Source organism: Lolium rigidum, chromosome 5 (assembly GCF_022539505.1).
Source record: "Lolium rigidum isolate FL_2022 chromosome 5, APGP_CSIRO_Lrig_0.1, whole genome shotgun sequence".
In the NCBI taxonomy this organism is placed as follows: domain Eukaryota; kingdom Viridiplantae; phylum Streptophyta; class Magnoliopsida; order Poales; family Poaceae; genus Lolium; species Lolium rigidum.
The window spans coordinates 4,702,402-4,720,314 of NC_061512.1; the positions used below are offsets into that span (position 1 = coordinate 4,702,402).

A 17,913-nucleotide genomic window follows, 5' to 3' on the forward strand; every position below is an offset into this window, starting at 1 on the left:
CACGCGGTGTGGGCCCGACATATTTAGTGCCCAAACCTCTCCTTAGATCTGAGGGATCGACATAGGGGTTTCCCAAATCGTCGAAAGCCTCTGATGTTTCCTCTTGATCGCGACTTGCTTCTCCAATGGCATAAACTTGGTGATATTTTGGAGTTTTCGCTTTGCTTGGTTCGGTGACACCATCATAGAGATTGGTGAAGACCTTCCCAATAGAGATGGATTTGTCGATGAAGTGGAAGCTATCGGTGTCGCTTGAATCATCGCTTATATAGGAGTCCGCCGATGACTCGAAGGACATGTCGCTGAAGATTTTGGCGAGTTTTTCACTTGCCCTGCTGCCGATGAAGCGTGGCGACGAAATCTCCTTGTCGCTTGACTCGACGGATGATACTGAGTTTGAGAGGTCAAGACCATCCGCCGATAATCCCGACGAAATCGGAACTTCGAGACGATACGATCCTTCTTTCTCGACGTGGAAGTGGAATTTTCCAAACGTCATCTTCATGGGCTCCTCCAGATACGCATATGCATCCAAACGGGAGGGCGGGTGAGGAATAAAATCAACGAGACCAGTTTCGATCTGTTTACCTCTCTCCATGATGTTGCTTGCTACTGATGAAGTCGACGATCTTGAACGTGCCATCGAGATCAGCTCCTTGTCGCCTCTAGATCCCACAGACGGCGCCAATTGACAAGGTATTAACTTGTCAATGCCTACGGATTGTAGACTAGGGTTTAGTTGGATGTAGAGGGCAAGTAGATATCGAAGGTTTCAGCCGAAAAGTACTCGACGAATATGAAAGCTAGGGTTTGAGAAAACAATGATTCGATCCTTTCTGCGTCCCTCGACTCCCCCTTATATAGGAGGCGGAGTTGAGGGTTTCGTATTGTACAAGTTACAGAGTCCGGGTAGGTTTCTAACTCCTCCCGCAAGATTACAAATAATGCTTCCTATTACAACTCTAACTTTCCTTAACAATATCTTGGGCTTCCGAACCTTCTTATTCTTCGGATAGTGGGCCTTCAGTAAACCCCGGGTACCATCATCGACAGGCCTATTGGGGATGCCTATGTCAGAAGGCGAGGCCGCTGCCTGCGCGCTTGTCGTGGAAGACGGTGCGGCTCCCAGATGATGTCTAGGATTTCTATTGAGACGTTGATCCGTGAGGCGGAGAGTTGGGTGTTATGGAGAGCGGCCTAGACCTTGATGCAGCTAGGGACGCCCTTGATGAAACCAGAGGGCAGCACCTTGACATCCCATCGTATCATACTCTCTGGAGAGCAACCCAGACCTTGATGCAGTTAGGTGTCTGATTCATGTGGAGACCTTGTGTGAACCATGAATTTCAATAATTTTGTATTGGTACTTTGGATTTTATGCATTAAAACCATATGCATCAATTGATGCATAGGCCGGGGCAGCGGGGCTATCCTCTCCCTCTATTTTTTTTTAAGTCCATTGCTCTTGCAGTACAGAAAACCCACATTTGCCAAGCATGAGAGGTATTCGGCTGAGGTTAAAACATACTTGGCTAAGGCTTTGCCAAGTGTTAGCCAACTCAGCTAATACCTTGCCACGCGCCAAGCAGATTTGCCAAGTGTATTTTTCTTGAAACTCGGCGAAACCTTTACCGTATGCAAATGCCAAATTGAGTTGCATATGTACCTTGCCCTTGAAGTACATAAAACCCATTTTGCTATGGTCCTATGGAAACGTAAAATGATGCCAAAGTTAACATTTAGCCCCAAAAGTGGTGGCTTGATGCTATTAACTCATCACCGATGTGTGAAATTATGTGCAGCTGTGTGTCTGTTGTGGCTAGTGAGAGAAGTCAGAGAAATAAGAACTTTGTTATTTTGTTATGCCTTCACAATGTACCGTTACATCGAAGCAAACTTCAGCTGTCATCATGACGCAAAATTCTCCCGCCAGTTGCCTTGAACGAAAATTTTCCGTCTACGGAAACAAATTCGTTTGGGGATCCAATGACAGTAATTCAGATCGGAACAAATATTCAGTTGTACTGGGAGCAAACCCAAACAAAATTTGCATACACAGATTGCTCCACACAACCGGAATAATTCTCAGGTCCGTACTTCGTGGGTTGTTCACACGCTAACTGCATGAAGTCTGTTTTGAAAATCCCCAAAATTTAGGCAGCACGGGAGGGAGTCTGTTTCGAAAGCTCCCAACCAAGTAGGCAGCACTGGTAGTTCGATCCCTAGTAGCATCCGACGTTTCTCATCTAGCTTGCCTGCGCGCAGAATGATGGCGGAGGCATAGGAGACGAAAGGTTTGAGCATATATAGCCGGCATGAACGCGGTCGGGGAGGTGCAGAGCCTGCAGATCGGGGAAGGAGGACCCAACGGCAGCGGCTTGGACGCGTCCCTCCTCCGCCGCCTCTACGTCGCGCAGTTCCTAACCCGATGGGGTGCACGGTGCGCCCAGTTCCTAGCTTTTGTGATCCATGCCATGCGGCTTTGCAAACCACGTTTTGATCCGGATCATGTCTGTGTTGCATGCAGTATGTGGGAGTTCTCGGTGGGGCTTTATATGATCCGCATCTGGCCGGACTCGCTGCTCCTTGCGGCCATATACGGCGTCGTCGAGTCCTCCTCCGTCGCCGTCTTCGGCCCCATGGTCGGCACCCTCGTCCACAGGCTCACGTACCTGCAGGTTCGTCAACTATTGCGTTGTTCGTGTTTAAGTAGTCTCAGCACACTCGTGTTAGATAATTGCATTTTACATTTGTTCTCGCTGATTTCATGATGGGCAATGCTGATAATCCTTCGGAGGCTCGAAACCTTCCAACCTCCAGCCCCTGACTCCCGCTTGTCTCACTGACATGTGTTCACTTTTATTCAAAATTCTAACTTTGCTTTGTCATGGCAAAAAAAAAAGCTCCGCTTCATGGAAGCAAAAATCAGTTCAGCTAAAAACAGAAAGAAAATACCCTTGGAGTTTGGACACAGATCTAGCCGGACACTCGCTGGAGACTTCACCGGAGACTCGCCGGAGACCTCGTAGCAAAAACTTCGTGTTATTGTAGCTAAACCAACCTCGTCAGAGATCTCACCAAGACATCGCTGGAGTTCTTGTAGCAAAAAAAAAAAACAGAAATAGCAAAACCGCAAAACATTTGAAGTAAAAAAATTATTCTATTGTAGCATCGCAACAAATTTTGTTACCGTCTCCAGCGAGGTCCTTGCAACGCAGCTGCTTGCTCCTTGTCGCACCTGGGTTAACCGATGGTAGCACCCGAACTCTTCATTTGTAGCAACGTCACCCGCCTATGGTAGAATTACCACCTCCAAATGGTAGCACCGCCCCACCGATGGTAGCACCTCCATACACCCCTTGTAGCACAGCTGGAGTTCCTTCGTAGAATCGCATAGTTCCTATGCAGCAACACAACACGCCCTATGTAGCAACGCTGAGATTCTTTTGTAGCATTGCCTCACGCCCCCCTCGCAGCATCGCCCCCTCTCCTTGTTGCAGCGCCGGCCTGCAGCACACACGGCGGGCAAGCACCGCCGCTGGCTTCGAGCATGCATGGAGGGCGATCACCGTCGTCCTCAACGCCGGCCTGCAGAAGAGAAGCCCTCAGGGTTCCGCACGGCGTTCCCATTGACGAACACATCGTGGGTCGTCATCCGGTTCGCTGGGCAGCTCCACACGCGCGCCGCCCACAACCTTCCATGGAGGCGGCCCGCGACAACTCCATGTCGGAGGTCGCCACGGTCACATCGGCTCCGACAACCATGGGAAGGCGGTGGAGTCCATTGGAGCGATGCGGTACCAGACGAGAGTAGCGCGGGGCACATCGGTGAGTGCAAGGGGAGGCCGGCCATGTGGGAACCGTCGGCGAGTGGCGACGCCACGATCGAGTGCCATGCGCGAGCGACCGGCTTGGTGCTTGAGAAAACATGTGGTTGGGATTGGTTTCAAAGAGATAAGGGTGTGTCAAGCAGGACCCACCATAACGTGCATGTAACATATGAGCATTTCCGCTGGATACGTGTCGTACGCACAAGACGGAAGGTTCATGAGTCTTGATCCTCCGGAGGCAATGAATCATTTTCTTTCATAAAACAGGGAGAGTATTTATAAATAGCTAATTGGAGCAAGGTGGAACCTTTCTTTATTGCCGGAAGCTAGATTTGAAAATTGTGATGAGACAATTACTATGTCTGTCATCTATCGGTCATTACCCTATGAAAGTGTGACAAATTACAATCGTGACAATAATCTACCCCTTCGGCTTCGGCCCAAATTAATTGGCACACCCCTTATACTAGATATAATATATGACAGCACACCCTGAGGGAGTAATTTTTTTACTCAAACGAAGGTTAAGCTTAGTCTCCAAGTCCTCTCAACAAAATAACCCCTTAGAACCAATATATCCTTGTAAGTCATAAAAACCGTTCGAACCTATCCATAGGGTTAGGGATTTCTACAACAACAACAATAGGGACGAACAGGGCCGCAACCTGGCTTCGAAAAAGCCAGTGCTTCATTGACACAGTTTTTAGTTATTGCATGAGTGATGAATAAACTATAGTATGCGGTGAAAGCGGCTGTGACACGACAGTTTGGGAGCCGGTGATACACACCATGGCTGTGCCGGGTAGGTCCTTGGTGCGGCGGTGACGTGCTCTTGGGTGGCATGGGCAATGGACTGTCGAGGATCATGTGATATGGTGTCTTGGTCGCAAGGAGATACTCGCCAGTATAGGTTGACGGCTACATGTGTATCTTGCTATAGGCGAGGGGTGCGGCAAAGCGTGGTGGAGCAGTGTTCAAGTTGTGAGCGACGTTGATGGCTTCGTAGCCTCAGTGGAATTCTTTCGTGACCTTCCAGGTCTGGTAGGGTCTCCTCCTCCCACTGAATGGTCCACACTGGATCTAGACGGCTCTGAAGTGTGAGGCCATGAGTCTACAATGTTATCGGCTCACCTTCCTTTCTAGGCTTGGTGGGTTTATCACATTTTGTGCACTTGTATGGATGACTTATAGGCCGTGGGTGGTTTGGCGATGTTTGTTTATTATAATGTTTTTATGGTGGCCATTGGGTGAGTGGTCGGGTGTTTCAGCTTTATCTTTGTGTTAGCGTTTTCTCAAAAAAAAAAAACTACCAGGACAGTATTAAATAAAATTAAAATTAATGTTACATAGCAACTGGGTTTAGGGTTTAACTTAGGTTTTGTACTGCAGGTTTTGGGCCTCTGGCTGGTAGTTCAATGCTTATCCTTCATCATAGCTGGAGCCTCAGTAACCGCTCTGCTAGTCTTAACTAACCTGAAAGATACAAGATTCCCGGTCTTTGTGGTTCTAGTCGTCGTGACTAACGTGTCTGGTGCCCTCGCAGCGCTCTCATCTCTAGCCGGCACCATACTGATCGAGCGAGAATGGTATGCAAAACATCCTATACAACATAAGGAGACCACTTGTTCAATATATAGCGACTTGTTCAATAGCACAACTGTGAACGATTTCATTATCCAACTCTGCGATGCATGCATGCAGGGTGGTGGTGATTTGCCGCGGGCATCCGGAGGCGGTGCTGACCAATATCAACTCGGTGATCCGGAGGATCGACCTGAGTTGCAAGCTGCTGGCACCGGTGCTGTCCGGGCTCGTGATCAGCTTCGTTTCGACGCAGGCTTCCGCGGTGGTGCTGGCGCTGTGGAACATCGCCTCTGTGGGGCTTGAGTACTGGCTTTTTGTCTCTGTATACAATGGGGTGCCCGCTCTCGGTGAAAGCGTCCAGCTGAGAAGAGAGGAGGCGGGGGCTGCGGTGTTACCGTCTTCTGAGCTCGTTGCTCCTAAGGACGAGGAGGCGCAGAAGCACGGTCAGGAGGACGGGTCGGGTTGGAGGGTGCATGTGAAGAAGCAGCTCTCGAATCTGCTATGCTTGGGGTCCTGGGCTGTATACATGAGGCAGGAGGTGATGTTGCCAGGGGTTGCTCTAGCTATCCTCTACTTCACTGTCCTAAGGTAATGAATTAGGCTGATCGTGCAGCGTGATCTGTCGTTCCCCATTCACTCTTCATAGATGACCCTTGCTTGTGCAGCTTTGGCACGCTGATGACGGCAGCTCTGGACTGGAAAGGCATCCCCGCATACGTGATCAGTCTGGCTCGAGGATTCAGCGCCATCGTCGGGATCGCTGCAACCTGGCTGTACCCGGTCGTGCACTCGTGGGTGTCCACGCTCCGAACAGGGCTCTGGTCCATCTGGATGCAGGCACGTCCTCTGTCTTTCCTTCAGAAAATGTAGACTGACCCATGCGCAGGTAGAAGAACGAGATGATCGATTTTCTTTTGGTGGCCTTGGCAGTGGTGCTTCCTCCTGATGTGCGTAGGATCCATCTGGGTGAGCGGCCGCGTGGCATCGGCGTGGGTGCTCATGGCCGGCGTTGCGGCGTCGCGCCTTGGCCTCTGGATGTTCGACCTAGCGGTCACGCAGCTGATGCAGGACAATGTCCCGGACCCAGATCGGTGTGTCGTGGGAGGGGTGCAGAACTCGCTGCAGTCAATCTTCGACCTGCTCACCTACGTCATGGGCATCATCATCTCCGACCCCAGGGTACTCGCTCCTCCTTTCAGTTTCAGTTAGTTGTTGCCAAACAGGGAGCTGAATATACCACATTTTGAATGTGTACAACCCAACAGGATTTCAGTGAGCTCATCGTGATGTCCTTCTTCCTGGTGACCTGCGCGGCGCTCGTGTACACGCTGCATGTGTACCGCGTACGGAAGCACCTCTTCCATCTGGACAAGATCATCGCCAACATCGGGTGGTGATTGAGCTGACTCTATGTTAGTAATAGTATACCTGTTAACATGAAATTTGATGATGTCTGAAGGTACTCTCCCTCTGATCTAAATTAATTGACTTAACTTAAAGTTGTGTCAGTTTTATTCCATCTCCTTAAGAGTCAGATCTTCCTAGATGGTAATTACCTCTGTTTTCTTGGGTGTGGTTGCAGGATAAAATTCCTGACCTGGTTTACATTGATATAAGGCCTGTGATGGATTGAGCTGTGCGCCAGATACTTTGGGCCTGCTGCCTCCTTAATTCTCTCTTCCAGATCAGTCTACGATAGATAACATATTTTCTTTGAGCCAGAAGTCTGCATAGTGCTGATAAATTTGAGTTGGCTTGTGATGTGCATTTGTGCAGCGGCAGTATGCAGTGTGACACCATTGTGTGCTTATTATGGACATTGCAAAGGAAAGGATAAATTGTATTTTTCATTGCTTTGACAGTACTGCCTTTCGTCCTTTTTTTGGTGATTTTTTCGTCCTTATTAAAAAGACATCTACCTCCTTGGTTCAAAAGAATTTAATAATAATTTTGGAGGATTTTACTTCTTCGAAAAAAATTTCTGTATAGTTTATTTAGTTTGTAGGATTTGAAACAGTAGGTGGCCGGCCTACTTTGCCTACAATTCCATAGGGAAAAAAATTCATTACAGCAACTATAGAACAATAGCAGATATTGTAAAAGTTAGTGATACAAACAATTTATAGTAAGTGGAGGGTGCATGTTTTCAGACACTGTAAAATGGAATAATGTAAAAAAGTTGTTATTGATTTTTAAAGAGTAAAGTTCTTGGAAAAATAATTTAAAAATTGTTTTATCTATATTTGTCACATGTATACTGTAACATCCCAACTTTTCAATAAAGAAAGAAAGAGAGAGTTTCCCAAAAACCCAAAATTTGGAACCAACAAAAACTTTTTATCATCATATAGTGCTATGCATATAGATCACCTGGTTAATTATTTGAGTGTGCATTTTGCCATGATGCTTGCTTGTGTGATTACACTTACACTAAAACCCTAACCATGTTCTCTTGATCATCCAAAAACAAGGAAAACGAAAAGAGAAAAGAAAATATAAAATTTCACCTCAACACACACATTTGGCTTATGCCATTTTTGCAAATCTCTAACCTAGACCACTTTGGCTTGCACCATTGGTTGTAAATGGTTACTAAACACTTATTAGCACTTTTGGAATCAAAGAAACTCAAATCAAATTGAAATCTAATGCAAATTCCAAGTTGCATGCAATATGGTCACATGTGACCTTTTTAGCCTGATGCCCACTTTGAGCCCCTGGTTTGGAAGATTTCTAAACTATGCTTTGCCAACTCTTTGCACCTCATCCAAGAAAACATCAAGGTGAACAACTTTGCCCGAAACCATCATCCCAAATTCTGCCTCAATTTCAAATGGTGAGCAAGCCAAGTAGGGACCATGAAACATATGTAAGATCATATGCATTTTGTGATTTTGAAAATCAACACCATTTTGACCACCACCACCACCAATCTACTTCAAATAATATATGATTACAATCCACCAAAAATCTTTCCAAAATTCAAAAATATTTTTCTTGCGGCCATATGATCGAACACCTTGCAGGCAGGGTGTAATGTTGAGCCCATGCTGGAAATTGGAGGAGACCAAGTCCAACCCTGGCCACCCCTGCAGCCCTGGAGCATCACCTCACCCTCCTGCACCATTTCCATCACCTGCAAACACTGGAGCTCGCTCACCTTGACCAAAAGCTTCCATGCCGTGGCATGGCATGCCACCCACTTGCTCTCTCCCTCTCTGGTCAGCTCCAGCCTGCACCACCATGTCAAGCTCACTCCTCTCACTCTCCTGACCATGCCCAGCCTCAGCCTCGACGAAAGAATCCATCGCAACGTGAAGAAATCGACGTGGCCAGACGCGCCCAGACGTGCACACGCATGCGCCCGTGCGCGCACGGCGAGCAGCCTGGCACGCCCAGAGCACCAGCTGCCCCGCTCCCTCGCGTCACCTCTGCCCTGACTCTCTGCGCCAATCGACTCACGACGTCACCGTGCACCTCCCAGACATCGCCATTGGTCCGCGGGAACGCCGCAGACGACGCCCACGCCGACGACCGTCCGCCCGCCACGGACCTGCAAGCTTCCATCAAGCTCACCGTCGCGTCAGACCACCGTTTGCTGTTCCAAGAGCAGCGTGATGATCGCCTGGACGTCACCAACCATACGCGCCCACTCCCTTGCCCCTTCGTCGCTCCAGACGTCGTCGCCATGATCGCCTCTCTCCACCGAGCCGCAGCACCCCTCGCTGCTATAAAAGGAGCACCCCGCTCCTCAAATCGATCACACCATCAGCTTCCTCTCCTCACATGGACTCGCCTAGCCACCTCGCCTTGCTCGATTAGCCACCAGAGAGCCTCAATTGCAAGCTCGCTGCCGCGCACCGTCGCCGAAGATCGCCGGAGAAGGAGGCCGCCCCAGGAAACGCAACTGCTACCAGGCGCTTCCTCATCGACGACAAGGTCGCTGCGCACACCTCCGACGACCGCCGGAGCTCCGACGAGCTCGCCGACCCCCTACCTCCGCCGCCAGTGAGTTCATCTCCCGTCGGAGATGACGACCTCCCTCGACCGTGCGATCTCCTTCTAATCGCACGGCTCTCATCCAGCGTACCCCTTCGCTCGTTTAAACCAACTGACAGGTGGTTCCCACCTTGTCAACTGGCCCGCTGCGAAGCTGGGCCGGCCCAAGCCTCTCTCTCTCTGCGCAGCCTGTTAACGTTTCCCGCCAAGCCCACGTAGTTTAAATTTGAAATTCCAGATTAGATAAATTTTGCAATCTGATGTCAACTTCAAAAATCAATAGGGACAATTCTGCTTGGCCAAATTTTACGAATTTATCTTGTTGGAAAGCTTAGAGTTTTATCTACACAATGCCACTGGTTTGAATCCTAGATCTATTATATAATTAAAGTAGCAAAATAAACAAGATAGGGACTTTTGTGACTTAGAATAATTATTAAAAATCAACCAAAAATGCTTTTGAGTTGATTCCAACTCCTATAAATTACGTTTCACTTGCACTAATTGTTTCTGCAAAAATATGCCATGCTTACTTTGAATGATCATGGCCTAGTTTAATTAAAGGACTATATGGCTATTTCTAGTCAAAGATAATGTCCAAAACTATTCAAAAATCACATGGGAGTTTCTCTCTCATTTAAATCTTGTCATGAACATTTCAAAATGAGATAGAGACCCTGGTCTATAGGTTCTCATATGATTTGTTGGATGATATTAAATCATTACCATGTTAGGATTAAATTGTATGAGGTGCTTCACCTCATTTAAATCATTTTCTTAAATGATAAGTATGAAGAGGTTGACTTTGGTCAACCTAGGTCATATATCTTTCATGAAGGAAATTAAATTGTAATAAGATAATGAGAGGAAATTATTTCTCTAAGGAATTAAAAGTAACACCTTAATTAGTATGAGAGGAAATTATTTTTCTTAAATAAGAAAACAAGTCCACCCACTTAATAGTAATGTGTGATGCTAGCTTAAGTTGTGTGACTCATGTGTGTACTTAGTTTAACACTTAAGTTTGGTATGATGATTGTATACCCCGTATTCGTATTTTAGACGCTAGTACCGAGGAGTATCAAGAGGAGGGGGAGGTCTACTTCCAAGGAGAAGAAGACCACTTTGACCAATTCCCCAACCAAGGCAAGATAATACTCTTGCAAAGTGCAAAGCTCACCATGAGCAAGGCATCACCCCATTTATTTTATATTCATGATCCTATTTCCAAGTTTTTACCTTACAAGCTTTATTACTTTTGTTTTATCAAAGTACGTTTTGATTTATGATTCACTTGGTTAGTATTGGATTAGTTCAAGAGTATCAAAGTTAGCCTAGAAGCAAAGCAAATTACTTAGCACCCCTCATACTTAGATGCTAGTGCTAAATTAAAAATGACTACTCTAGATGGGAACATGTGTTTGTGAAATGATGATGGTGAAAACCTTGGAATGATGAGTCATTTCTATTGAAAGATTTTGAAGGTGAATATAACATGAATTTGACTTGGTGAACTGGTTAAAAACTGATGATTGAGTTGGATGCGATACCATTCCAATTCTTGAGTACCCCCACAATACCTGATTATGGGTAAGGCTTAGCTGGAAATTTATGTGTCTTAGTATGGGTTCTCTCTAAACAAGTGTCATAGAGGTTATGCCGAGGCTGCCTCCGTTGAAAGTGAAATGACGTGAATTGAGGTGAATTGTACGGCCAAGCCCTGTGCAGTTCCCGGGATAACGATTAGCTATCACCGGGAGGCCAAGCTCATGGGGAGGGGTGCCTATACTAGGATGTGTAAGTGAAAGGTTAACGGTTGATGATCCGCGTACTGAGTTACGATGATTCGGGGTTATCCCTGACGGATGTAATCAAATGTTGTTGTACAAGTGTGCAACCTCTGCAGAGTGTAAACCTATTCGAATAGCCGTGTCCGCGGTCATGGACAGTTGGAAAGGCCATACTGTTTCCGTCATCAGGATTTTATCTCTTTTTTGACTTATGATCTTGAACTTGAAAGGTGGTTTTGAATTTGAATCACAACAGAGTTGTGGGAATGACACTAATGTTCCCACTTGAGTTAGTTAGCACATGTGGAGTTGTTTACTAAAATGTTTCTGAACTAAAATTGGCTTTATGCAAATAACCCTAGAGTTTAGAACACTCTCAATAGCAATGTTAGTACTTACATTAGTATTAGTTTGCGAGTACTTGAAAGTACTCACGGCTTTGTCCCTGGCTATTCAAATGGCCAGACTATGAAGTCGAACAGCAGTATGAAGAGGACGACCGGCAGGACGTCTACAACAACTAGGAGCTTCTAACGTCAAGCGTTGCACTGTGGAATAGATAGTCCACTACTACTTCGCTTCCGCTACGTATTTGTGTAATGATCAATAGATCAAGTGTTGTAATGAGACTGGATCATGTGATCCTATTTGTGTAATGACTATGTTGGTATTGTAATGAATGATGACTCTTTAATATTCAGCTGTTATGCCTCGCAAAAACAATCTTCCTGGGATTACGATGTATGGCATAATAGGCATCTGGACTTAAAAATCCGGGTGTTGACATATACATTCTTATACTATACTCCGACTTCAATATTGGAGCAATTCAGATTTTTCACTAATCAACGTCACACTATATATATTCTTATCTCTTAACTTTTTTTTCTTTGCGAAGTTCATGCTTTTGCCAATGCGTCCGAGATTCTTCTACTAGAAGTGAAAGAGGATGTGTATTGAAAGTCTCCCAGGCACATGGGAGCAAAAAAGAATAACCAGGACACCAAAGCAGGACATTATGCACATGAATAGTGAAACTTGTTCCCAAGTGTTCTCCTGCTAGCTATTATGCATGCTTCATATTAGATATATTTTCCTTGCTCTGAAAAACCCCTAGGATTTGTTTAATGAATTGCTGTCAAGTGAATGTTTAGCACATGGAGCTTCATATTTTTGAGCGTTGTAATTCATAGATACATTTGTACTGTTTTTTTTTATGAAGGAAAATACCACAACTTTCAGTATTTTCGGGAATTTTAATTCCTAGACTTCTGTTTTTATATGGGAGTTAAATCAAGCAAAGGCTTGAAAACCTATGGTTATGTGAAACCGTAGGATCAAACCTATGAATTTTTTAGAAAATCAAAACCTATGACTTTGCGCGGTTACTTTTTAACGTTCCATCTTTACAAAAGTGCATAGGGGAAAGTCAATTCTAAAGATGCTGTGGCCTACTGGTCAAGCATCCACCATTGAAACAACATCGTGATTCGTGCGTGTCTATGTGAAAGCAACATTAAGTTACAGACTAAGTTACAAATATTGAAACTTAATAGTTTGGTCCATGTATTTATGTAGCACGAATCATGAGGGGAAACAGATGGTCGAAACTTGACAGGTAGGCCACAACGCCGCTAGAAAAATCGCTTTACAGAACAAAGTTTTTGTCAAATTGAGATAATTCGTGGAAGATGTTTGCATCCTCTTAATTGTAATATTTTTTTCAGAAAGAGGAAGAAAGTCCTAAGAGCTGCTCTATCATTTTTCGTTACCTGGTGAACTACAGGTTTTAAACTCGGAACAGGTCGACAACATATAATGTTGACGACGAAAAAAAAGACAAAATATAATCGTGGACCCGAGCAGAAAAGGGGGAAAACACGGTAGTGAAAAATCGCAAAGCCGCCGCCGCCGCCGACCACGTCCCGCCGCTGCCGCCGCCGAAGGGACCTTCGCCGCCGCCACTTCTAACCGCCGCCGCCGCAGGGGAACGTGGCGCGAGCTTCAACATGGCGCCCACTGAGATCATCTCGCCGCTCCGGAGCCCTCCGCTCGCGGGATCTGCCGGCGGCGCTCGGCGGGCGCGCTCCTCCTCCCCAAGCTCCAGCCGATCTGCTTCCTTCAACATCCACCGGTGAGTCTCTCCCACTCGCCAAGTCTTGAACTTCAGAAATTTACCTAAACTGCTACCTGTGTCTCTCCCTCCCAGGTTACCGGCTGAGGCTACGCTGGCCGCATCGCCGGAGCTACCGGAGGATATCCTGATGTCCGTCTTCGGCATCCTGGAGATCCCTGACCTCGTACGAGCCGGCTCCGTGTGCACCTCGTGGCACTCCGCCTACATCACCCTGCGCAACCTCCAGAAGCACAAGCAGTCCCAGACGCCGTGCCTGCTCTACACCTCCGAATCTGCCGGTGACAATGTTGCTTGCCTCTACAGCCTCGTGGAGAAGAGGGTTTACAGGTTAACTCTCCCAGAGCCGCCGATCCGTAGCAGGTTCCTGATTGGGTCCTCGCTCGGTTTCCTGGTTACTGTCGATGACATATCTGAAGTGCACCTCGTCAATCCCATCACTGGTGAACAGATTGCTCTTCCATCAGTGACCACCATGCCGCACGTGAAGGCCATCTGCGATGACTCGGGTGCTGTCCACAAGTATGAATACTCAAAGAACTATGCCAAACGAGCTTCCAGCACGTGGCTCTATGCTCTTTGTGAGCTGCGGGAATCCTTCTACTTTAAGGCATTTGTGTTCTATGATGCATCTACGGGAAGCTTCATTGTGGTTCTCATCCATGAGCCTTTCAGTCAGCTCTCTTTTGCAAGGGTAGGGGATGATAAGTGGACCAGGCTGCCACCACACTGTGGCTACCAGGACTGCACCTACAAGGATGGGTTGTTGTATGCAGTCACTATAAAGGGAGAAATTCATGCCTTCAATCTCAGTGGTTCTGCTGTTACAATAGAGATTATTAGGGGTTGGACGTGTATTTGGATCTTGATGCCGTATCCATTGTTCATGCTCCATGGGGTGATCTGCTGCTTGTTTCGAGATCATTCGAGTTTGAGGATCCTGATGTTGAAAACGCTGATCCTGAAATACCTCTTCCCAAATATACGGGGGAGATTAAATTACGCAAAGTTGATGTGGGCACAATGAGGCTTGTGGAAATTGATTGCTTGCCTGACCATGTGCTGTTTCTTGGGCATAACCATGCACTTTGTCTCAGCGCCAAAGAATATCCTGCTCTTAAGGGGAATCATGCCTACCTTACTGATGATGATGAGTACATTACGTGTCGTAAGAGTTGTCGTCGTGACATAGGAGTGGTTGACTTGGGCAGTAATACCAAGGAGGACCTTGTGTCTCCCCAGCTTTGGTCCAACTGGCCTGCTCCCGTGTGGATTACACCCAATCTTACAATGATGAAACTGGCAATGGATAAGTAGGTTGGGTTCAAGTTGGATTAATAATGTGCTCACTAAGGCACGTGTAGGTGTGCTAGAAGGTGAGCCTGTTGCCTAGGCCCTAAGCTGTGGAGGACTATGTCCAGCAGAAGAAGGTTGCTTCTGACAACGCACAGACGAAATGGTGGCATCAAAGGGCTGATGATTCAGGAGGTCGCATGATGGAATCATGCTATCAAGTTATCGTTTTTATCAAGTATTTAAGTTTCATGAATGTCTCTTTTGTTATGTGTGGGGTTCTGGAACTTTATTATCCCTTTGCCTGATGTTTGTGCGGCTGTGTATCTTTTATGACGTGTGAAGAAGCAAGATAAATAAGAACTTTGTTATGCTTGTTTTGATTTGTCACTTGTGAACTTGTGATGATCACTAGAACATTTCCAAGCTGCTGTTTTGATCTGCCATGTTCTTCCTTGGAGGATGTGTGGTTGTTCCTCTTAGATGAGTTCCTACGCTAATTGACTTACCATCTCTGATCTCTCTGACTGCTGGATTCTGTAGGCAAGACAACAAGAAGCCAAGAAAATGAAGTCGAGATCTAGATTCAAGAGCAACTATGAATCTAAACTGCTTCTGTTTTTATGCTGCAAACTGCTGATTTATTGATCATTTCTTTTTGACTGATAATCTCCAGGGAGAGTGGTGTTGTTGTTGATTTGTTGTGCTGAGGATGTAGTCGGAACAATTGGTGTATTGTTTTTTGTATGGCAGGTTCCTTGAATTTGGACCTCAATCCTGGAGTGCGAGCTATCAGCGATTTGCTTGTTATAATGGCCCTGCTGAGAAGTCTAATTTGGAAGATTGGAAAGTTTCATGTCCATTATGTTTGTTAAATTGCTCCTTGAAGAATGTACGCTTTGATACTTTATAGACCTCTATGTCAGTTTTCTAGGTCATGATGGTACTCTTTATTGACTATTTGATCAAAATCTAATGTACCCTAAAGATTATCTGACGTGCAGTTTTGTTCGCGTGTATATCATGCTTCGATGAACTGAAAACTGTTAATATATCTGGCAGCTAGGCCCTGGACATCAGTGTAGAGGCCATTAGTTAGGTTGTTCAAAGCCAATCTTCATTTATCCATTGAAATCTCTTGTTGGCCACGCTTATTCTTTGATACTACATTTTGCAGGATTTAGATGTTCTCTACCCTGGAAAAGCTCATTGAAGTTAGCAGCACCCTGAAAGCTGTTACTCTCCATAGAACTCTGGCAAGCATCCGCCTTCTGAAATTCTTCTAAAGCCATTCATGCAACTTGCTTTCTATAAAGCTTGATTGCTGAACTAGAAAGGGTAAAACAAGAAACTCATTTACTGGCATGAGTTATTTTGTATCAGTTGAATATTAATTTTAGTTAGTTACGTTTGATGCCACGTTAGCCTGCTAGCTACTATGCTTCATCGTATTGGATTGTTTTCCTGTCGCTGGAAAACTCCCCACATTGGCTTAATGAACTGAACTCAGGGTACCGCAGTGAATGTTTATCACACAGAGCTTCATATTTTTTGAGCCGTTGTAATAATCAGATATATCTTTACTGATATATCTGTCATTCTTCTATTAAAATAGACGCCCTCCTTTGTGTTCTAGTACTCACACTTGTGCAGCTGGTATGCCAATTTCTCAATGTTCTTTGTTGTCATCTAATACACAAAAAATCATATCAGATTATTGCTACCTTTTAGGATACATGCGGTAGCTCCACAACTCCAGTTCAGCAGCAATCAATCCAAGCCAAGGGGGAACGGTGTCGTGGGCTCCCTTGGAACCATAACGCTGCATCAGTAGCAGACTGCTAGCTTCGGTCGATTACTCGATTTTCTCCATGAATCAACCATTGTTTCTATGTATCTAGCAGATTAATGAACCCCAATCTGGAGGGATTTCAGCTCAGACCAGACCAACCTCTTGACAGAGCGCATCCTTCAGGACGATAACACGAAGAAAATATCAGAAGTCAGAAGCATATGACAAGTTCTGATCAAACTGCACAAGAAACATGACCAATACGACAGTTGGGGTAAGAGGTGTATGCAAAATTTTGGCAGATGCTACACAATAATGTAGCAGCAACAGTAGTGTTGGCAGCTTCACCGTGTATTGGCATGGTCTGGGTGTGCTCCGCTTCAGGTTTCAGGCGCTGTTCGCTCACTTCACCAGGCCTAATGTGGCTGTCACCCATGTCGTTGATGCGGGATTTCTCCCTTTGTCCGCACTTGACTACCACTGCCGCGACAGAGTTGCTGGAGATTTAGAACATCTTGTCTTCAGTTCAAGGGCGGCATACAAAATAATGGCTCCGAGGCGAGTGATGGACACTTCTAGCTGCATTTCCTGGAATTCCCCTCTCCCTTTGAAGATCAAGATCTTCTCGTTGCTAATGGACATCGACAGGCTAAGTACATGGGTCAATCTCTTCTTCAAAATTTGTGCTCCTTGAGCCTCGTGTGTTAACTGCTCTCCTGACGAAACTGGGTGAGAGCTGTTCTTCGAGTTTTCTAGAGCTATTGCTATTTGGGCCCGCATCGGTGTGCCTATTACTCTAGGCGAAATTGACATGTGGTGCTTACCCTCGTCGGTCGCTTTGTGCTATGGAATCTTTGGAATGCTAGGTGAACTCTATAAACTGCTCCCCATCATTTTTCATCAGAAGATGTTGCACCGATCTTGTTGTCTGGATGTATAAATTCAAGAATGCGGACAGATAAGTTGTTTTGTCCCTCCGGGGCTATTCGATCTGCCTCCTTTTACCCCTCCATATAATGACCCTTTTTCCTGTAGTTGAACAAGGCTAAGCTAGCCCCCTCCGCCGTATACTCTCGAAAAAGTGTAATTTATCTTTAACTGGAAAATTTTATGTGCAATTAGTAGGTGCATGAATCATGATGCAAAACCAAACGGCCTTGTAGTCGACTGAGCTAGTGAGCTCTAACTTAATTCTCGACTGACCTAGAACTCGTAAAATGGATATTTTTTCTGGTTAGTCGAAATATGGTTACACTGTATTGGAGATGATCCTAGGAGATCATTCAAAAGTTATTCATACTACCTCCATTTAATTTCGTTGTAGAATGAGGCGTATAATTTTTTGCGAAAAGTGAAATAACGTAAATTTTGATCATGTTTATAGCATAAGCTTTCAACAACTATGATACTATATAGCTTTTTTCCAAACGATCCACCAGGGGGATCGAATTTTCATTACCAAGAGATAACGAAAATACAGCGTAGTCTTTG

At 45.7% G+C, this 17,913-nt stretch overlaps 1 protein-coding gene and 1 pseudogene across 1 annotated transcript; both read left to right on the plus strand.

Moving 5' to 3' along the window:
- The first annotated feature begins 2,315 nt into the window (after positions 1-2,315).
- LOC124655553 (solute carrier family 40 member 1-like) lies at positions 2,316-6,811 on the plus strand. The gene is made up of 7 exons (XM_047194434.1): positions 2,316-2,440; positions 2,528-2,678; positions 5,220-5,416; positions 5,532-6,002; positions 6,080-6,251; positions 6,345-6,593; positions 6,680-6,811. The coding sequence occupies exons 1-7, from the start codon at positions 2,316-2,318 to the stop codon at positions 6,809-6,811; spliced, it is 1,497 nt and encodes a 498-aa protein (XP_047050390.1).
- Positions 6,812-13,212: 6,401 nt separating this feature from the next.
- LOC124655554 lies at positions 13,213-15,007 on the plus strand (annotated as a pseudogene).
- The last annotated feature ends 2,906 nt before the right edge of the window (positions 15,008-17,913 follow it).

Excerpts from the sequence above, each read along its gene's own strand:
- LOC124655553 (XM_047194434.1), top strand. The coding sequence starts at position 2,316 with ATGAACGCGGTCGGGGAGGTGCAGAGCCTGCAGATCGGGGAAGGAGGA. Across the intron at positions 2,441-2,527 it reads CTAACCCGATGGGGTGCACG|TATGTGGGAGTTCTCGGTGG; the intron begins GTGCGCCCAGTT and ends TGTTGCATGCAG. Across the intron at positions 6,594-6,679 it reads TCATCATCTCCGACCCCAGG|GATTTCAGTGAGCTCATCGT; the intron begins GTACTCGCTCCT and ends ACAACCCAACAG.